Source organism: Anomaloglossus baeobatrachus, chromosome 2 (genome assembly GCF_048569485.1).
Source record: "Anomaloglossus baeobatrachus isolate aAnoBae1 chromosome 2, aAnoBae1.hap1, whole genome shotgun sequence".
Classification (NCBI taxonomy): Eukaryota; Metazoa; Chordata; class Amphibia; order Anura; family Aromobatidae; genus Anomaloglossus; species Anomaloglossus baeobatrachus.
The window spans coordinates 794,064,223-794,087,417 of record NC_134354.1 but is presented as its reverse complement, the minus strand read 5'-3'; the positions used below and the strand labels follow the sequence as shown (position 1 = coordinate 794,087,417).

At 44.4% G+C, this 23,195-nt stretch overlaps 1 protein-coding gene across 1 annotated transcript in view; it reads left to right on the top strand.

Moving 5' to 3' along the window:
* The window catches only part of LOC142290097 (protein sel-1 homolog 3-like), a 172,029-nt gene that overhangs the window by 66,864 nt on the left and 81,970 nt on the right, over positions 1–23,195 (top strand). Inside the window, exon 11 of the mRNA XM_075334031.1 lies at positions 20,065–20,270. Within this exon, the coding sequence (XP_075190146.1) occupies positions 20,065–20,270 (206 nt within the window). The remainder of the gene's footprint in view (positions 1–20,064; positions 20,271–23,195) is intronic.

Genomic DNA, 23,195 nt, shown 5'->3' with positions numbered 1-23,195 from the left:
GGTGGAGGTCTGTGAATCTCAGCCCTGCAGAGCACCTTGGGATTATTAAAGGGAACCTGACCCTTATGTGTAGCAAGAAGCCTTTGTGGACTACAAGTCCCATAGCAACCTTTTTCGTCTAGATATCGCAGATACCTTCACTGTGACATATAGCGACCATTTACCACGTTGGTGGTCGCTACGTCACATATCCCCCCCCCTCTGTTCAAACTTGTAGGGTTGAACACACGATACCCTACAGGGGCCCGGATACAGGGCATCCGGGCCACAGTGCGCTAACAGGCAAGAGGGCCCTTCAGGACCCCCTCGAGCTCCTGGTCTCGCCGGACCGTCCGTCACCAAACCCTGCGCAGGAAACCCACTATTCAGACACTGTCCCCGGCCAGACCCATCCCACCAAGGCTGTCGCCCAAGGTCTGAGCAAGAGGGAGATCCTCCCCTAGGAGGCACCATCGTCCTGTCAGTCCCTGAGCTAACCTGACCACTAGGGCCGCACTATCGAGGAGCCTCCGCGGAGAGATGATAGAAGAGATGCCATAACTATGACGTCCGCCTGAGCCGTTCATAGATCTCTCTCGGGCTCTTCTACCCAGACATCTTCATCTGGGTCTCGGACAGCGTACTTTCTTGTCAGCGTCGGTGGCTAACGCTGCAGCCCTCCTTTCATTTAATCCTTCAGATTGTGTCTCGCAGGACGGAGACCCTTCAGAGTCCGTACTACAGCCCGATAAATATCCGGGTCCTCTGTGACCCCGGCTCATTTTATCAACAGGCTTTCTTCCGCCCTCTGAGGTAACCCGTTCATCGAGGGGGCTACCTTCCTCTTCGGGGCCATAGCCCCTATATGGTCGCCATCCCACACCAACTTGGCGGAGTTGGCTCACAATTCTCTGTTTTTCTAAATTCAACTGTTGTAAGTCATCCAAGTACCCCAGGCGGTATTCTAGGAGGACTCGCATATCGGCAACACACTCTGTCATTCCCGCAATGGCACCGGGAGCCATGCCGACTTCACCGGGTATCCTGGCTTCATTATGAATACCAATTCTTACTCTCGTCACGCCGGTTTTATCAACCATCTCCTGCATGGCTCTTCCATGTCGTCCAATAAGCCTCATGACCATCTCTTTGGGCACTTGAATGCTCTCTTCAACAAACTCCAATAACCGTCGAGCTGTCTTCACCGCTTCTGCAGTGTTTCCATAGATACGGAAGGTTCCGCTGTTTTTTTCGAAGTGTACCGCTGTAACCCCTGGAACCTCCCGGGCTTGCTTAACGTTATTTCTTAGCGCTTTCAATGCCAGCCCGATCAATGTTGTCTTCACAACCACCACCTCGTGAAACCCTGTGGTCAGCTGCGCCAAGCGTCTGGCGTCTGCCTCCTTCCTGGCAGTGATGAGCCACCTCGTACGAAGACACCGGAGGTGCATGTCACTCAGGATGGCCACTCGCTTCTTTGTGACGTCACTAAAAGAGCACACCACCAACCGATTAGTCTCCGCGGCAAAGTACACTTTATAGGCCCCTACTGCCTTCTGGAATCTCTCATGCACCTTCTCACTGGCACAGGCTTCTCTTACGTCTTCCGGCACGTCTATCCAGCACTCGCTCTTACCCACTGAGTCAGTCAGGTTCTCAGCTCCTGAGGAGACCTTACGTCCGATCTTCACCTCTTCCTCAGAGGCTCTTTCCACTTTTACCGCACCAGCCATGTCTTGGGACTTCACTGCATTCCCTCCTACTTCCTCTGGGGTCTCTGCAGGGACACCCTCGGCCTTCTCTTGGGCACTTACAGCATCGCCCTCTACCGGGGTGTCACGCCCTTCAGCACGGTACTCTGTTCTTCTTAGAACCTTGGCACCATTGTCAACATTCAGCCCCTCAACACTGGGTGGCTTACCGGTCCGCTCACCAGGACCTTTGTGGATTTGTACTTCACCAACACTGTCTAGGACTTTGCTATCCGACTCTACATTAGCGGTTGCTATCGGCAACGTGCCTTTCTCAACCTTCTCTGCACACTCAGATTCTGGAAGGGAATCCGCACTGTGGGCAGACATACACGACACTGTCTCTAGCTGGTCCTTATTTTCGGAGGTTGTAGCTAGCTCCGCCCCTCTGCGCCTGTTGCGCCTTCGGTGACTGGAGGAGGATTTCCCCTCTTTGCTCATCAGTATGTCACTGTACTCATTTGTCACTTTAGTAACGTCAGTGTCTATTCTGGAGTCATCGTCACTCCCCCTGGTGTTCTGGACTACCACGTCCCCACTTAACCAGGGGTCAGACCCCTTGTCTAGAGCTCTCCCGTTTTCAACGGTCACACTACCATTGGTTACTTTAACGGTCATGTCGCTAAGTTGGGCTAGTCCCCCATTATCTTTGGTCACCCTCAACTTAGGACTGTCCTTGCGTGGAGGTACCTCCTCCTCAGTGTACCTCAACGTCCCACCGGGAATCTGTATAACCTCTTGCGGAAAAGAGGCTTCCGTAGACGGGAGCCGACTTATTCCTGTGCCATCGGTCCCGGCCTCTGTCTTCCAGAGGTCCCAAAAGAACTCAAAGTCCTGTCCTATGACAACCGGATATAGCAGATCTGGAGCTACACCCACATCAGGGCGCCCCACACCTCTGGCCGACCAAATCATCATCCTGGCCAGAGGATATTCCTTAGTGGTCCCATGCACACAACGGCCTTCTATTTTCCTACCCTCCATAACATAGAGATCGGACATGGGTCTCACTAAGGTCAACTGGCTACCCGGGTCTAACAGACCAGACACACGTAGCCCATTCAAGTCCACGGAGCACTTCTGTGGCCTCACATCGGATGGATATCCTATACCGCAGGTAGGACATAGGTAAGGCGAATCCCATTGCCCCTTGCTATAGTCCCTCTGTTCGGATTTTGAAGGCTTCACCCCCTTGTGGGTCACCCGCGCTCTCTGGGGTCCCGCCCCCTGTTGGGTAACTACCTTGTTCCGGGCCACTGCTCCCTTTTGGGCAACCACCCCTTTTTGGGACTCCGCCCCTTTTGGGGTTTCCATGCAATGTCCTTAGCCCCCAGTTCACACCGTTTGCCCTTGTCTCCCTGGGCACCCAGTGTCCCTACTGGCCCCCGAAGGGAACGCTCAAACTGGTTCCTGGCTGCGACATCGCTACACTCTGACAGCTCCTGCTGTTCCACAATGTCCGCAGGGACCATTCCCTCTTTTTGGCTTTCAGCCCCCACTGCTGCCGCTGGACCTCCAGGCACATGCTGTTGGTGCTGCTGACTCTGTAGCAGCTGGTTCAGGAGCTCCTCCATGCTGCAACGAGAAGAGGAACAGGAGGGGCGCTCCAATGGGTAATACCCGGTGGTCAAAGACAGTGGGGGGGGTTTAGGAAATCACTAACCTTTCCTGGTTGTACCGCCCGTACAACCAGGGTCTCCAGCCTGTGGTGTATCACTGCTCACCAAGCAGGGCCTCGCAATTCCGGCTGGCCTGGAACCTCCAGTCACTGGTCTCTCACCACTGCAGACGCACTGATTCACCGCCAGCAGCTGGAGCACGCTGTCCCTGTTCGTGGACCCGCCGATCCACCGCCAGCTGCTTGAGTGCGCAGACAATTTTCGTGGACCCGCCGATCCACCGCAAACCGCTTCAAAAAATTTTCGTGGACCCGCCGATCCACAGCAAGCAGTCCATATCCACAGGAATATGTCCTATGCCGTTGCCCCTAGCAACCAGGCTGCATGCCCGCATTCTCCACCATAATGTAGCGGGGTGGGGATCCCCCAGGACTACAAAGACGCCGTGACTCCAATAGTCCGATCCAAACAGCTTTATTGTCCTTGCTGTACATGTAAATTCCTCCGGAACACAGCCGGGTTATGCACCGTCCATACGGGTCCCCGTCACACAGGCACCCCTTGCCGTAGGAGACGGTCTTACGATGCCCCGTTCGGCTGTTCCAGGAGGGTCCGAAGACTTATAATCGCTCCACGCCGACCTGGAGCTTTCCCAGGCTTCCTGCTCTGCAGCTTACAGAGCAGACTCTATTACAAGTTCATAGCGGAAGTTTAACCACTTTCCCCACTCTCTGGCACCCGGTAGCAGACACCTCTAGCTGAGGTTCCCTCGCGGCCCCAGGGTCCTCTGCAGACCACGGGTCTGTGTCTCCTCCAGGAGAGGCTCGGCCCTACAGCCCTGGTCTGGCTGCACTCACCTCAGTCTGAATATCGGAGCCCTGTGCTCAGCCTCCGCACAGGCTGCTCCATGCAGAGCTCTCGGCTCAGACTTAATATCGGAGCCCTGTGCTCAGCCTCCACACAGGCTGCTCCATCCAGAGCTCTCGGCTCAGACTTAATATCGGAGCCCTGTGCTCAGCCTCCACACAGGATGCTCCATGCAGAGCTCTCGGCTCTGCTCTCACTCTCTCCAGAACACACACTGCCAGTCTCCTATATCAAGCTGGCCACACCCACAGGTGGAGGTCTGTGAATCTCAGCCCTGCAGAGCACCCTGGGATTATTAAAGGGAACCTGACCCTTATGTGTAGCAAGAAGCCTTTGTGGACTACAAGTCCCATAGCAACCTCTTCCGTTTAGATATCGCAGGTACCTTCTCCACTGTGACATATAGCGACCATTTACCACATTGGTGGTCGCTACGTCACAAGTCTGTTCTGCTCAGTGTATAGCGGTATATTATAGGGTAATATAATACAGCATGTTCTGCTCAGTGTATAGCGGTATATTATAGGGTAATGTAATACAGCATGTTCTGCTCAGTGTATAGCGGTATATTATAGGGTAATATAATACAGCATGGTCTGGTCAGTGTATAGCGGTATATTATAGGGTAATATAATACGGCATGTTCTGCTCAGTGTATAGCGGTATATTATAGGGTAATGTAATACAGTCTGTTCTGCTCAGTGTATTGCAGTATATTATAGGGTAATATAATATGGCATGTTCTGCTCAGTGTATAGCGGTATATTATAGGGTAATGTAATACAGCATGTTCTGCTCAGTGTATAGCGGTATATTATAGCGTAATGTAATACAGCATGCTCTGCTCAGTGTATAGCGGTATATTATAGGGTAATGTAATACAGAAAGCTCTGCTCAGTGTATTGCAGTATATTATAGGGTAATTTAATACGGCATGCTCTGCTCAGTGTATAGCGGTATATTATAGGGTAATGTAATACAGCATGTTCTGCTCAGTGTATAGCGGTATATTATAGGGTAATGTAATACAGCAAGCTCTGCTCAGTGTATAGCGGTATATTATAGGGTAATGTAATACAGCATGTTCTGCTCAGTGTATAGCGGTATATTATAGGGTAATGTAATACAGCATGTTCTGCTCAGTGTATAGCGGTATATTATAGGGTAATATAATACAGCATGTTCTGCTCAGTGTATAGCGGTATATTATAGGGTAATGTAATACAGCATGTTCTGCTCAGTGTATAGCGGTATATTATAGGGTAATGTAATACAGCATGTTCTGCTCAGTGTATAGCGGTATATTATAGGGTAATATAATACAGCATGTTCTGCTCAGTGTATAGCGGTATATTATAGGGTAATATAATACAGCATGTTCTGCTCAGTGTATAGCGGTATATTATAGGGTAAGGTAATACAGCAAGCTCTGCTCAGTGTATAGCGTATATTATAGGGTAATATAATACAGCATGTTCTGCTCAGTGTATAGCAGTATATTATAGGGTAATGTAATACAGCATGTTCTGCTCAGTGTATAGCGTATATTATAGGGTAATATAATACAGCATGTTCTGCTCAGTGTATAGCGGTATATTATAGGGTAATGTAATACAGCATGTTCTGCTCAGTGTAAAGGGGTATATTATAGGGTAATGTAATACAGCATGTTCTGCTCAGTGTATAGCGGTATATTATAGGGTAAGGTAATACGGCATGTTCTGCTCAGTGTATAGCGGTATATTATAGAGTAATGTAATACGGCATGTTCTGCTCAGTGTATAGCGGTATATTATAGGGTAAAGCAGAGTGAAGGCAGATAGACGTAACGTACATGACTGAGGCAGTGATAGATCCAGGAAAGGGTTAAGGAGTAAGGGATGGGGGTTTTTACCTAAGGAATGTGGTGGTGGGCGAGCAGGAGGAGAGATGGGGGCAGGGGCCATATAAGAAATAGGTCCCATGTTAAGGTGTCATTCCTTTGTCCTGGACTTAAAGACTGAACAAGCAGTATGGATGCCTTGCTGAAGAGCGTTCAGGCCGCGGCTTTGACATGTAGGCCCGAATGGATTCAGGCCCAGCTAGACGAATTGCTGAAGAATGCCCGGGATACAGCATCTGTCCCTTCTGAACTTTCTGAACATCAAACTCTAAGAAGATCAAGACCTCCTGAGAGACTAACTTCTGAAATGGCCAATAGGACTCACAATAGGATCATAAGTCCTTCCGTTACCTCTAGGAAAAGAGCAAAGCGCAGCACGGCCTCTGATCCTGCTTACAAACCAGGAAGGAAATTACAGTACAAGAATAACAAAGGACAGAGAAAAGAGCCCGACCATCTAACCAGAGAGACACCAAGAAGGCCAAGGAGAAAGTCCAGCTCTACTGAGGTGCCAGCCAGAGAAGCAGCCACACAAGCTACAACTGACGTGACGACAGCCCACCATGAATCCTTAGAACTTCCTCAACAAACTTTGTATCATTCTAGAGGACATCATACGGCCTTACCCCAGGAAATAAACCAACACGGGGGGATGGGCTTAGGACACACAACATTTCCGGATCCGGGTTCTCATTACACGAGGAGTGGCAGGAATCCAAAAAGACAACTGCGCAAAAGTACTTTAACCAGACAAAGACTTCATCGGCCGGCTCAGGATTGGAGTCAGGCAATAAATCTACAGCTACAAGACTCAGCAGAGATTCCAGACAATGACTATGACACAGATAACGACTCCCCAGTAGAGGGCAGCAGCACGCAGCACTTCAATAATGGAGGGGCTGTAGAGACTATAACTAATACGTCACGGACGGCTGGTCAACCTAGGACGCAGCCAGGTATTGGTGAGAACACTTTTTCTTGTCCTATATCTAGTGTAACAACACCTGTAATGAATCCAGTGGGCGCAGTTGGGGGTACAGTTCCCGGCAATGTAGGATGGGATCTTAATTCAGTAGTACAGCAATTAGTGTCCGGGGTTAAGGAGGCTTTGAGTCAGTCTAGCTTACCCATAACTTCTTCTCCTATTGCTGCATGGTGTGGGAATGGTCCCCGGACACCGGAGGTGGTAAGTCAGTCGTGTGCTGATCCAGAGACACAGGAGGACGCAGTAATTTCACAAGGGGTTCCATTATCTGATGCAGCAAAAGGAGAATTATATGTATGTTTTGAGGGTCCTCTAGGAATTCATTTGAAACAGGAGGTTAGGGAGAAGATTTGGGCCGACGAATATGTGGAAATATTTTCATTATTGCCCTTAGAAAAATATAACTTGGATAGAGTAAGGTTTGATGAGAGGAAAAGAGAGGAACAAGAAAGACGGTATTGTCTCATCCCCCAAACATTTAGCAATTGGTTCCAGGCTTTTGCCATATTAGCAAGTGTAATAGGCCAAAAAACTCCTGAACATTGCTCTGCCTTATTTTGTTACATGAATTCTATCGGGGAGGCGCACCGTGCGTATGGAGGTTTAGCATGGCTGCGCTATGATGAGCAGTTTCGCCAACGAAAGGCTGGTCGCCAAGGGATTCGTTGAGATCACAAAGATATTAGTTTATGGATGCGTCTCATGACAGCGCCACGTGGGGTTAATCAGCCCTTTCAGGGCTATGTCGGCAGATCATCAGCAATCGGATTGTCGGCAGCAAACAGAAAAGGTTGCTGCTGGCAGTTCAATGATAGCCAGTGCAGATTCGGAAACACATGCAGGTACAAACATGAATGCATCTTCTGTAGTGGAAACCATAGCCTATCAAAATGCTTTACACGAAATAAAACCCCAACAGCAGAGATTAACCAAAAAGGGGGAAACCCCAATTAGACTCGGGGAGATGGTGGGCTATCTAAGCAGGTACCCAGATAGAAAAGCAGCACAATTGCTGGGGGAGGGTTTCTCAGAAGGTTTTAAGATCCCATCTACTTCAGGCTCCCAAAGAAGGAACCCAATAAGTTTAGGCTGATCCATCATCTGTCCTTCCCTCATGGAAGCTCAGTTAATGATGGAATCGATCAGGAACTTTGCACAGTCTCGTATACTTCATTTGATACAGCGATTGCATGGGTTCAGAAGTACGGCAGAGGAGCTTTAATGGCAAAAACAGACATTGAAGCTGCCTTTAGACTCTTACCAGTCCATCCAGAAAGCTTCCATCTCTTGGGTTGTCAGTGGCAGGGAAGGTTTTATGTAGACTTGTGTTTACCGATGGGCTGCTCCATCTCATGCTCCTTGTTTGAATCATTTAGCACATTTTTGGAGTGGGTAGTAAAGAAGGAAGCCGGCGTGCGTTCTGTCCTGCATTATCTAGATGATTTCCTATGTATTGGTCCACCAAAGTCATTTGTTTGTGCTTCATTATTGGCAACGATTCAGTCGGTTTTTAAGTGTTTTGGAGTACCGTTAGCATCAGATAAAACAGAAGGCCCGTCTACACTTATCAAGTTTTTAGGAATTTTGATTGACAGTGAAGCAATGGAGTGCAGATTACCGGATGACAAGGTCAGTGATCTGCTGGAGGCAGTCAGAGAAGCTAGATCTCACCGTAAGATCAGATTAAAGGATCTACAATCGCTGTTAGGGAAAATGAACTTTGCGTGTCGCATTATTCCAATGGGTAGAGTTTTTTGTAGGCGCCTAGCTGCAGCTACCTCAGGCATAACCTTTCCACATCACTTTGTGCGGCTGGCTAGAACATTAAAGGACGATCTGGCGGTATGGGAACAGTTCTTAATAGAGTTTAATGGGAGGTCATTGTGGATCAGACCACCGGTTTCAAATTTTGATCTAGACATCCACACTGATGCAGCGGGGTCAACTGGTTTTGGTGCATATTGTTCGGGACAGTGGTGTGCAGATAGGTGGCCAGAGAGTTGGAGAAACAATGGGTTAACACGAAACTTAGTACTCCTTGAATTGTTCCCCATAGTGGTTGCTTGTGAAATTTGGTACAATATTTTCCAAAACCGAAAAGTGAGATTTCATTGTGATAACTTGGGAGTTGTAGAAGTCATCAACAAACAATCAGCTTCTTCCCTGCCTGTTGTTACGTTGCTGCGTCATCTAGTGCTGCGCTGTTTAAAGTCAAATTGTCAGATTACAGCTGTGCATGTCCCCGGTGTTTGCAATTCTGTGGCTGATGCTCTGTCTCGTTTTCAGTGGGACAGATTCCGTTCGTTAGCCCCGATGGCAGAGGTACAAGGCAAGAAGTGTCCGGATTTTCTGTGGTCACTGCCAGTGACACCGCATACGCTCTGATAGAACGGTCTGTGGGTGTAAGCACATGGCAGAGGTACCAGTCAGCATGGAGGGAATGGGAAGACTTGTGTGCTCTAGTGGCACATGATGCCAGTGTACATGACAATGTTTCCTTGTTGTTATTTTACATTAGCAGGGCCTTTGTGGATGGTACTTCAGTGTCCAGTATTGATAGTAAAATGTCTGGATTAGCTTTTTGGTTTAAGTTGCACGACTTCACTGATTACACAAAGCATTTTTTAGTTAAGCAAGCCCTAAAGGGTTACAGGAAAAGTTGTAAGAAGACCAGAGATAAACGGCGTCCGATTTCTTTCCAGTTATTGCAGCAGATACTGAGTGTACTAGGCCGAGTCTGTAGCAGTCCCTTTGAAGTGTTTCTCTTTAGTTGTGCATTCACACTGGCCTTTTTTGGCGCTTTTAGAATCAGCGAGTTGGTGGCGAGTAGCTCCACCAGAAGTGGGGGTCTACAAGACGAGGACGTGCATCAGTACACAGACAGATTAGAATGTTTTCTGGCAAAGTCAAAAACTGATCAACAGGGTAGAGGAAAATGGATCACATTGTTTCCTTTAAGCGGGTCCAGGGCCTGCCCGGTCATCTGTTTTAGAAACTATGTCTCAAGAAGGCCAAATATCCAAGGTTCATTACTAATTCATGAGGATTGTAAGTCATTGTCACAATTTCAATTCACAGCAGTTCTTAAAAAATGCCTGACAATATTGGGAGAGTCTCCAAATGCATTCACTTCACACTCATTTAGGATAGGAGCAGCCACAGAAGCTGCTAGATGGGGCTTAGGGCCTGACATAGTTAAAAAAATCGGGAGATGGGAATCGAGCAGATTTAAGAGTTACATTCGATTACATTTATTATAAATGGCGTACATGTATATATATGTGTACATTGTGGTAATCCTATAGTAGTTGTGTCTTCATTTAGACAATTGTGTGATAATTGTGTTTTTGTTTTTTGTTTTAGCTGAACAGCAATGCCTAGTTGGGATCATGGGACATTCATTTGTTTTTTGGGGGGCCTTACGTGCAGCAGTCAGGCCTAATGGCAAACAGTTGGGGTTGCCCAGTTCCTTGGCACGGGTGACATGGATAGGAAAGAGGGGAATGCAGTGGCATCAGCTGTTGAGAGAAATCCAGTATCATGTGGAGTTCTACCGCCCCCCGGACGTCTTACTTATCCATTTAGGTGGTAATGATTTAGCAATAAGAACATCAAGACATTTAGTTAGGAACATAAAGCTTGATATGTTGAATTTATGGAGGTCTTACCCAGAAACAGTGGTGGTCTGGTCGGATATAGTAGCTAGACAAATGTGGAGAACAGCGCGATCAGTGGCTCGCATCAATAATACAAGGATAAAGGTTAATAAAAAAATAACAAAATTTGTGTTGGAAAACGGAGGGGTGGCCATACGTCACCAGATGCTGGAAAATACAAAGGAACATTTTTGGAGAGATGATAAGGTACATCTTAATGACATTGGCATTGATATATGGATGTTGGGAATACAAGAAGGAGTAGAACGAGCCATTAAGTTGTGGAGGAACTCACTCTTGTAAGGTGTCACAAGAGCGAGTCTTGGCGGGATGTGGTTGTTTAAACCCCCTCTTTGTTGGTTGGAGAATTATGTTTTTAATGGGGTCCCTGGGCCAGAGCTCAGCGGACAGTGGAATATGGGTCCCTGGGGAGGAGCTCAGTGGACAGTGGAATAGATGGGTCCCTGGGGAGGAGCTCAGCGGACACAAGGAAAATGATCAAGGGGTATACCCAGATTCCCCCTTGAGCTAGGTGTACACGGCGGAGGGGGATATGGGGCTGGGATTTATAACAACCACATCTCTGGGCCGATAATCTTGTTTTTTCTTATTGATGTTTTTTCTTATTAAAATAAAGGGCTGCTGTGGCCAAAATTTTAATCCATGTCACGCAGTGTGTGGTGTCTTATTTATTAGATTACCAGGAGCGCAATTCACTAGTCCATCAGTCAAGCAGAGTGAAGGCAGATAGCCGTAACGTACATGACTGAGGCAGTGATAGATCCAGGAAAGGGTTAAGGAGTAAGGGATGGGGGTTTTTACCTAAGGAATGTGGTGGTGGGCGAGCAGGAGGAGAGATGGGGGCAGGGGCCATATAAGAAATAGGTCCCATGTTAAGGTGTCATTCCTTTGTCCTGGACTTAAAGACTGAACAAGCAGTTGTCCCACCCACCCTCCCTATAATGAAGGGAAATGTATCAATATCAGGACTTTGCAACACTGTCAATATTCTAACAATGTTATTGGTATTCAACATCATCGGTATTTTATCAACATTATTAGTATTGTATCGTATTGTATTAATTGTTATCAGTAATGTATCCAAATTGACAATGTCATATCAACATATTAATATTGTATTAACATTTTAATATTGTATGTTACAGCAGCATTTGGCGGCGGCGGGATGTGGTTGTTTAAACCCCCTCTTTGTTGGTTGGAGAATTATGTTTTTAATGGGGTCCCTGGGCCAGAGCTCAGCGGACAGTGGAATATGGGTCCCTGGGGAGGAGCTCAGTGGACAGTGGAATAGATGGGTCCCTGGGGAGGAGCTCAGCGGACACAAGGAAAATGATCAAGGGGTATACCCAGATTCCCCCTTGAGCTAGGTGTACACGGCGGAGGGGGATATGGGGCTGGGATTTATAACAACCACATCTCTGGGCCGATAATCTTGTTTTTTCTTATTGATGTTTTTTCTTATTAAAATAAAGGGCTGCTGTGGCCAAAATTTTAATCCATGTCACGCAGTGTGTGGTGTCTTATTTATTAGATTACCAGGAGCGCAATTCACTAGTCCATCAGTCATGTAATACAGCATGTTCTGCTCAGTGTATAGCGGTATATTATAGGGTAATGTAATACAGCATGTTCTGCTCAGTGTATAGCGGTATATTATAGGGTAAGGTAATACAGCATGTTCTGCTCAGTGTATAGCGGTATATTATAGGGTAATGTAATACAGCATGCTCTGCTCAGTGTATAGCGGTATATTATAGGGTAATATAATACAGCATGTTCTGCTCAGTGTATAGCGGTATATTATAGGGTAATGTAATACAGCATGTTCTGCTCAGTGTATAGCGGTATATTACAGGGTAATGTAATACAGCATGTTCTGCTCAGTGTATAGCGGTATATTATAGGGTAATGTAATACAGCATGTTATGCTCGGTGTATAGCGGTATATTATAGGGTAATGTAATACAGCATGTTCTGCTCAGTGCATAGCGGCATATTATAGGGTAATGTAATACAGCATGTTCTGCTCAGTGTATAGCGGTATATTATAGGGTAATGTAATACAGCATGTTCTGCTCAGTGTATAGCGGCATATTATAGGGTAATGTAATACAGCAAGCTCTGCTCAGTGTATAGTGGTGTATTATAGGGTAATGTAATACAGCATGTTCTGCTCAGTGTATAGCGGTATATTATAGGGTAATATAATACGGCATGTTCTGCTCAGTATGTAGCGGTATATTATAGGGTAATGAAATACAGCAAGCTCTGCTCAGTGTATAGCGGTATATTATAGGGTAATTTAATACAGCATGTTCTGCTCAGTGTATAGCGGTATATTATAGGGTAATGTAATACAGCATGTTCTGCTCAGTGTATAGCGGTATATTATAGGGTAATTTAATACGGCATGTTCTGCTCAGTGTATAGCGGTATATTATAGGGTAATGTAATACAGCATGTTCTGCTCAGTGTATAGCGGTATATTATAGGGTAATGTAATACAGCATGTTCTGCTCAGTGTATAGCGGTATATTATAGGGTAATGTAATACAGCAAGCTCTGCTTAGTGTATAGTGGTATATTATAGGGTAATGTAATACAGCATGTTCTGCTCAGTGCATAGCGGCATATTATAGGGTAATGTAATACAGCATGTTCTGCTCAGTGTATAGTGGTATATTATAGGGTAATGTAATACAGCATGTTCTGCTCAGTGTATAGCGGTATATTATAGGGTAATGTAATACAGCATGTTATGCTCAGTGTATAGCGGTATATTATAGGGTAATGTAATACAGTCTGTTCTGCTCAGTGTATAGCGGTATATTATAGCGTAATATAATACAGCATGTTCTGCTCAGTGTATAGCGGTATATTACAGGGTAATGTAATACAGCATGTTCTGCTCAGTGTATAGCGGTATATTATAGGGTAATATAATACAGCATGTTCTGCTCAGTGTATAGCGGTATATTATAGGGTAATGTAATACAGCAAGCTCTGCTCAGTGTATAGCGGTATATTATAGGGTAATGTAATACGGCATGTTCTGCTCAGTGTATAGCGGTATATTATAGGGTAATGTAATACAGCATGTTCTGCTCAGTGTATAGCGGTATATTATAGGGTAATGTAATACAGCAAGCTCTGCTTAGTGTATAGTGGTATATTATAGGGTAATATAATACGGCATGTTCTGCTCAGTGTATAGTGGTATATTATAGAGTAATGTAATACAGCATGTTCTGCTCAGTGTATAGCGGTATATTATAGGGTAATATAATACAGCATGTTCTGCTCAGTGTATAGCGGTATATTATAGGGTAAGGTAATACGGCATGTTCTGCTCAGTGTATAGCGGTATATTATAGAGTAATGTAATACAGCATGTTCTGCTCAGTGTATAGCAGTATATTATAGCGTAATATAATACAGCATGTTCTGCTCAGTGTATAGCGGTATATTATAGGGTAATGTAATACAGCATGTTCTGCTCAGTGTATAGCGGTATATTATAGGGTAATGTAATACAGCATGTTCTGCTCAGTGTATAGTGGTATATTATAGGGTAATGTAATACAGCATGTTCTGCTCAGTGTATAGCGGTATATTATAGGGTAATGTAATACAGCATGTTATGCTCAGTGTATAGCGGTATATTATAGGGTAATGTAATACAGTCTGTTCTGCTCAGTGTATAGCGGTATATTATAGCGTAATATAATACAGCATGTTCTGCTCAGTGTATAGCGGTATATTATAGGGTAATGTAATACGGCATGTTCTGCTCAGTGTATAGCGGTATATTATAGGGTAATGTAATACAGCATGTTCTGCTCAGTGTATAGCGGTATATTATAGGGTAATGTAATACAGCAAGCTCTGGTTAGTGTATAGTGGTATATTATAGGGTAATATAATACGGCATGTTCTGCTCAGTGTATAGCGGTATATTATAGAGTAATGTAATACAGCATGTTCTGCTCAGTGTATAGCGGTATATTATAGGGTAATGTAATACAGCATGTTCTGCTCAGTGTATAGCGGTATATTATAGGGTAATATAATACAGCATGTTCTGCTCAGTGTATAGCGGTATATTATAGGGTAAGGTAATACGGCATGTTCTGCTCAGTGTATAGCGGTATATTATAGAGTAATGTAATACAGCATGTTCTGCTCAGTGTATAGCAGTATATTATAGCGTAATATAATACAGCATGTTCTGCTCAGTGTATAGCGGTATATTATAGGGTAATGTAATACAGCATGTTCTGCTCAGTGTATAGCGGTATATTATAGGGTAATGTAATACAGCATGTTCTGCTCAGTGTATAGCGGTATATTATAGGGTAATATAATACAGCATGTTCTGCTCAGTGTATAGCGGTATATTATAGGGTAATGTAATACAGCATGTTCTGCTCAGTGTATAGCGGTATATTATAGGGTAATGTAATACGGCATGTTCTGCTCAGTGTATAGCGGTATATTATAGGGTAATGTAATACAGCATGTTCTGCTCAGTGTATAGCGGTATATTACAGGGTAATGTAATACAGCATGTTCTGCTCAGTGTATAGCGGTATATTATAGGGTAATGTAATACAGCATGTTCTGCTCAGTGTATAGCGGTATATTATAGGGTAATGTAATACAGCATGTTCTGCTCAGTGTATAGCGGTATATTATAGGGTAATGTAATACGGCATGTTCTGCTCAGTGTATAGCGGTATATTATAGGGTAATGTAATACGGCATGTTCTGCTCAGTGTATAGCGGTATATTACTGTATAGCGTAATGTAATACAGCATGTTCTGCTCAGTGTATAGTGGTATATTATAGGGTAATGTAATACAGCATGTTCTGCTCAGTGTATAGCGGTATATTATAGGGTAATGTAATACAGCATGTTCTGCTCAGTGCATAGCGGCATATTATAGGGTAATGTAATACAGCATGTTCTGCTCAGTGTATAGCGGTATATTATAGGGTAATGTAATACAGCATGTTCTGCTCAGTGTATAGCGGCATATTATAGGGTAATGTAATACAGCAAGCTCTGCTCAGTGTATAGTGGTATATTATAGGGTAATGTAATACAGCATGTTCTGCTCAGTGTATAGCGGTATATTATAGGGTAATATAATACGGCATGTTCTGCTCAGTATGTAGCGGTATATTATAGGGTAATGTAATACAGCAAGCTCTGCTCAGTGTATAGCGGTATATTATAGGGTAATTTAATACAGCATGTTCTGCTCAGTGTATAGCGGTATATTATAGGGTAATGTAATACAGCATGTTCTGCTCAGTGTATAGCGGTATATTATAGGGTAATTTAATACGGCATGTTCTGCTCAGTGTATAGTGGTATATTATAGGGTAATGTAATACAGCATGTTCTGCTCAGTGTATAGCGGTATATTATAGGGTAATGTAATACAGCATGTTCTGCTCAGTGTATAGCGGTATATTATAGGGTAATGTAATACGGCATGTTCTGCTCAGTGTATAGCGGTATATTATAGGGTAATATAATACAGCATGTTCTGCTCAGTGTATAGTGGTATATTATAGGGTAATGTAATACAGCATGTTCTGCTCAGTGTATAGCGGTATATTATAGGGTAATGTAATACAGCATGTTATGCTCAGTGTATAGCGGTATATTATAGGGTAATGTAATACAGTCTGTTCTGCTCAGTGTATAGCGGTATATTATAGCGTAATATAATACAGCATGTTCTGCTCAGTGTATAGCGGTATATTATAGGGTAATGTAATACGGCATGTTGTGCTCAGTGTATAGCGGTATATTATAGGGTAAGGTAATACAGCATGTTCTGCTCAGTGTATAGCGGTATATTATAGGGTAATGTAATACGGCATGTTCTGCTCAGTGTATAGCTGTATATTATAGGGTAATGTAATACAGCATGTTCTGCTCAGTGTATAGCGGTATATTATAGGGTAATGTAATACAGCAAGCTCTGCTTAGTGTATAGTGGTATATTATAGGGTAATATAATACGGCATGTTCTGCTCAGTGTATAGCGGTATATTATAGAGTAATGTAATACAGCATGTTCTGCTCAGTGTATAGCGGTATATTATAGGGTAATATAATACAGCATGTTATGCTCAGTATGTAGCGGTATATTATAGGGTAATGTAATACAGCAAGCTCTGTTCAGTGTATAGCGGTATATTATAGGGTAATTTAATACAGCATGTTCTGCTCAGTGTATAGCGGTATATTATAGGGTAATGTAATACAGCAAGCTCTGCTTAGTGTATAGTGGTATATTATAGGGTAATGTAATACAGCATGTTCTGCTCAGTGTATAGCGGTATATTATAGGGTAATGTAATACAGCAAGCTCTGCTTAGTGTATAGTGGTATATTATAGGGTAATGTAATACAGCAAGCTCTGCTCAGTGTATAGCGGTATATTATAGCGTAATATAATACAGCATGTTCTGCTCAGTGTATAGCGGTATATTATAGGGTAATTTAATACAGCATGTTCTGCTCAGTATGTAGCGGTATATTATAGGGTAATGTAATACAGCATGTTCTGCTCAGTGTATAGCGGTATATTATAGGGTAATGTAATACGGCATGTTGTGCTCAGTGTATAGCGGTATATTATAGGGTAATGTAATACAGCATGTTCTGCTCAGTGTATAGCGGTATATTATAGGGTAAGGTAATACAGCATGTTCTGCTCAGTGTATAGCGGTATATTACAGGGTAATATAATACGGCATGTTCTGCTCAGTGTATAGCGTATATTATAGGGTAATATAATACGGCATGTTCTGCTCAGTGTATAGCGGTATATTATAGGGTAATTTAATACGGCATGTTCTGCTCAGTGTATAGTGGTATATTATAGGGTAATTTAATACAGCATGTTCTGCTCAGTGTATAGCGGTATATTATAGGGTAATGTAATACAGCATGTTCTGCTCAGTGTATAGCGGTATATTATAGGGTAATGTAATACGGCATGTTGTGCTCAGTGTATAGCGGTATATTATAGGGTAATGTAATATAGCATGTTCTGCTCAGTGTATAGCGGTATATTATAGGGTAAGGTAATACAGCATGTTCTGCTCAGTGTATAGCGGTATATTACAGGGTAATATAATACGGCATGTTCTGCTCAGTGTATAGCGTATATTATAGGGTAATATAATACGGCATGTTCTGCTCAGTGTATAGCGGTATATTATAGGGTAATGTAATACAGCATGTTCTGCTCAGTGTATAGCGGTATATTATAGGGTAAGGTAATACAGCATGTTCTGCTCAGTGTATAGCGGTATATTACAGGGTAATATAATACGGCATGTTCTGCTCAGTGTATAGCGTATATTATAGGGTAATATAATACAGCATGCTCTGCTCAGTGTATAGCGGTATATTACAGGGTAATATAATACGGCATGTTCTGCTCAGTGTATAGCGTATATTATAGGGTAATATAATACGGCATGTTCTGCTCAGTGTATAGCGGTATATTATAGGGTAATTTAATACGGCATGTTCTGCTCAGTGTATAGCGGTATATTATAGGGTAATTTAATACAGCATGTTCTGCTCAGTGTATAGCGGTATATTATAGGGTAATGTAATACAGCATGTTCTGCTCAGTGTATAGCGGTATATTATAGGGTAATTTAATACGGCATGTTCTGCTCAGTGTATAGCGGTATATTATAGGGTAATTTAATACAGCATGTTCTGCTCAGTGTATAGCGGTATATTATAGGGTAATGTAATACAGCATGTTCTGCTCAGTGTATAGCGGTATCTTATAGGGTAAGGTAATACAGCATGTTCTGCTCAGTGTATAGCGGTATATTACTGGGTAATGTAATACAGCATGTTCTGCTCAGTGTATAGCGGTATATTATAGGGTAATGTAATACAGCATGTTCTGCTCAGTGTATAGCGGTATATTATAGGGTAATTTAATACAGCATGTTCTGCTCAGTGTATAGCGGTATATTATAGGGTAATTTAATACGGCATGTTCTGCTCAGTGTATAGCGGTATATTATAGGGTAATGTAATACAGCATGTTCTGCTCAGTGTATAGCGGTATATTATAGGGTAAGGTAATACTGCATGTTCTGCTCAGTGTATAGCGGTATATTATAGGGTAATGTAATACGGCATGTTCTGCTCAGTGTATAGCGGTATATTATAGGGTAAGGTAATACAGCATGTTCTGCTCAGTGTATAGCGTTATATTGTAGGGTAATGTAATACAGCATGTTCTGCTCAGTGTATAGCGGTATATTATAGGGTAAGGTAATACAGCATGTTCTGCTCAGTGTATAGTGGTATATTATAGGGTAATATAATACAGCATGTTCTGCTTAGTGTATAGTGGTATATTATAGGGTAAGGTAATACAGCATGTTCTGCTCAGTGTATAGCGGTATATTATAGGGTAATTTAATACGGCATGTTCTGCTCAGTGTATAGCGGTATATTATAGGGTAAGGTAATACGGCATGTTCTGCTCAGTGTATAGCGGTATATTATAGGGTAAGGTAATACGGCATGTTCTGCTCAGTATATAGCGGTATATTATAGGGTAATGTAATACGGCATGTTCTGCTCAGTATATAGCGGTATATTATAGAGTAATGTAATACAGCATGTTCTGCTCAGTGTATAGCGGCATATTATAGGGTAAGGTAATACAGCATGTTCTGCTCAGTGTATAGCGGTATATTACAGGGTAATGTAATACAGCATGTTCTGCTCAGTGTATAGCGGTATATTATAGGGTAAGGTAATACAGCATATTCTGCTCAGTGTATAGCGGTATATTATAGGGTAATTTAATACGGCATGTTCTGCTCAGTGTATAGCGGTATATTATAGGGTAAGGTAGTACGGCATGTTCTGCTCAGTGTATAGCGGTATATTATAGGGTAAGGTAATACGGCATGTTCTGCTCAGTATATAGCGGTATATTATAGGGTAAGGTAATACGGCATGTTCTGCTCAGTATATAGCGGTATTTTATAGGGTAATGTAATACGGCATGTTCTGCTCAGTGTATAGCGATATGTAATAACGTGATCCCGCCTTACTCAGCGGTAGAAAAATAATCATCGGGTGATAGGTTCCCAGCCCAGGGTTTGACGGGACATTTCTCAGCAGAGGGTGCAGCTTTGAAAGTGACTGGAGGAGGAGACAAGTGCAGGGTTCACCCCCAGGGCGCCTGTATCAGCCTCACATCAGTGAATAATCTCTTACTGCTCATCTTACAGGTCATAGCACCTTTAATCGTCAGCTCTTTGGCCAAGCCCTGTACAGAATATACAACACGAGGATCCTGGCTGCTGACGGTTTCCCCAGGATGAGACGTTCTCTGCCGCTCCTGCTCCAGGCGGGATGTTTGGGGTATCACCCTGCGCTGTACACGGCTGCTGTGCTGTATCAAACAGGCCTGGGGGTGACAAAGGACACATCTAAGGTATCACATGTATGACCCACGTAAGGTATTACAGCACGGGCTCCTGCTGAGGTCACGTTCTTATTGGACTGTGCACATTGTAGATTCAGACTGCAGACAGCAAAACCACAAAGGGAAGAACAGATAAGTCAGGAAACACATGAGACATAGACTAGAACATGTGCTACACCTCAGATTCCTCATGTTCCCCCGTTCCTCAAAGCTTTACACTCCTCCGCTTCTCTCCGTAGCTTCATCAGCCTCCCATTGTAATGTCCGGTCCATACTAGTCTCTTTTTTGTGGTCTTCACTTGTGGCTTCTTTGCAGCGATTCGACCACTGAGTCCAGCTTCGCAGTTTTTTCTGGTGTTGAGCTGTTTCTGCTACATGATACATTATTTATGAGGTCTCTTATCTTTGGTCCCATCAATTTGTGGATGAACTTATCCTCTGCAGCAGACGTCATTCTTCTTCTTCCTTTCCTGGGGCGGTCCTCATAAGAGTCGGTTTCATCACAGAGATTGATGATTTTCGTGATTGCATATGAGGATACACTCAAGGCTCTAGCCATTTTCCGGGCGGACCTTCGTGTTTTACCGTAGGTTTGGACTGTGGTTTCTCTTAGTTGAGTCATTCTTGCCATTTTCTGGCTTAGAACAGTTGTGTAATAGGCTCAGTATGGAGCTGCGCACCAACACTGCCACTGCCAAACACACCCGATGGGTGCAAACACTGGAGACACCATCCAGGGGAGGCTACGCAGGTGACCCTCCATTCTGAGCCAAGGATTTCACCTGTGTAGCCTCCCATGGATGGTGTCTCTGTCCGGACCCCGTCCTGCTCCGCCCTTATTCACATTGACGTCATTGGACACATGGGAAGGTTGTCACACCACAGACAGGTTCGGACCGTCCCGATGGGTCACCTTGGCGCGGTGGGACGGCTTTTATGATCAGATTGGGCTATGTTCCCACGATCAGGGTCAGTTGAGATTGTGACGCTGGAGAACCTCTGCTCCGTCTCCGCACCTCACTTTACTTGCACTTTCACATTGCGTTTTTTGTGTTCCTTTAAATAAAGCTGCTTTGTTTTTGAACTTCCTGGTGCTGACACCATTAGATGCAGATTCCATGCGGTTTTTTATGTCTTTCCATTGCATAAATGAACAAACACCACATGAGGAAATTGTGCACAGAAAACTGAGTGTTCCCCCTAGAGACTGACGTGCTGCGGCTTGGAAAAACGCACCGCAGGCGAGTGTGCGCAGCGTAAAAGAGACGCGCAGATTAGGGAGATTTCTATTACTCTATTCACTTTGTATGTACTGTAAAACGCAGCATTTCGAATGCAGCAAAAACACGCTGATCGTGGGAAACTACACTTAAAGGGGTGTTACACGCAGCGATATCGCTAGCGATGGCACCCGCCCCCCGTCGTTTGTGCATCACCGGCAAATCGCTGCCCGTGGCGCACAAAATCGTTAGGAGCCGTCACACTACTTACCTGCCTAGCGACGTCGCTGTTGCCGGCGAACCGCCTCCTTTCTAAGGGGGTGGTTCACGCGGCGTCACAGCGGTGTCACTAAGCGGCCGACCAATAGAAGCGAAGGGGCGGAGATGAGCGGCCGTAACATCCCGCCCACCTCCTTCCTTCCGCATTGCCGGCGGCCGCAGGTAAGCTGTAGTTCGTCATTCCCGCGGTGTCACATGTAGCGATGTGTGCTGCCTCGGGAACGACGAACAACCTGTGTCCTCAACAATCAACGATTTTATGAAAACGAACGACGTGTCAACGATGGACGATAAGGTGAGTATTTTCCATCGTTAATGGTCGTTCTTTGCTGTCACACGCAACGACGTCGCTGACGAGACCGGATGTGCGTCACGGAATGCGTGTAACGGGGCCTTTAGCTTTGGAGATTGTCCAATACCATAACTGACTTTTTCATAAATCTTACTATTATCTGCTTTTCAAAACATCCATTTTATCATTTTAGCAATGTTACCTTTTATCATGCTCCAGTAGCACATCCTCATTGCTGTCAATGGATACAGCTCTGATGGGGTTAATCAACAACCTGTCTATGGACTTCCTTGCTCTATTACTACAAGTTCCATCATGCATTGCAGTGGCCTGTAAGTCGGCATCCAGCACACCCACTCAAAACTGCAGCCAAACTCCCCTCCTTCCGCTATCGTCAACCTTTTGGTGTATTCAATGTGCTGCGCGGGTGGCGCAGGGCTGTAGTCATGGGTGAGGGCGAGCCCTGCCTGCTGTGCAGCTCCTCTGCATGGTCAGTCCGCGCCCCGGCCACCGCCACAGTGCAGAGGAATTGGTTTTTATTTCTTGTATGTCCAGGGCCGGGGTGACCCAGAGGGTCCGGCCACATTCGATTTGGGTCCACTACTCTCGCCACACCTCCCACACCTTTCCTGTTTTCTTTCTCCTCCACTGCTGACTCTAGACATGGCCGCTGAATATTCTTTAGCCACTAAACTCCACACTTATGAGGATGCCTATCTAAGGCCTTAACCCTTTCCCTAACCTGAGGGAACCAGGAAGCAGTCATTACAAACCCGGCCACTAGATGGCCACAGTGTACACAAAAACACCAAATCACTTTACAGAGCAGAGGATTGCAGGGCGGGGGGCCGAGCTTTGCACCCCTTACAAATTTACACTATGTGATTGGTGAGGTGAAGTCAAAGAGCAAGACAGAGGTCCATGATGTTACTGATTAGACCAATAACCTTCACAGAATGAAAAGTTGTTATAAAGCAGCCGCTGTCTGCAATGTTTAGTGTCTGGTGCGGCTTTAAGCGTTAGGCATGTATTTGACAACAAGCCAGCAACTATTTCCAATGATGATCGGCTGAATTGTGAATACAGCTCTGAAGTATAATACAAGCTGTAATTCTGATCAGTAGATTATATTACATGAGCATG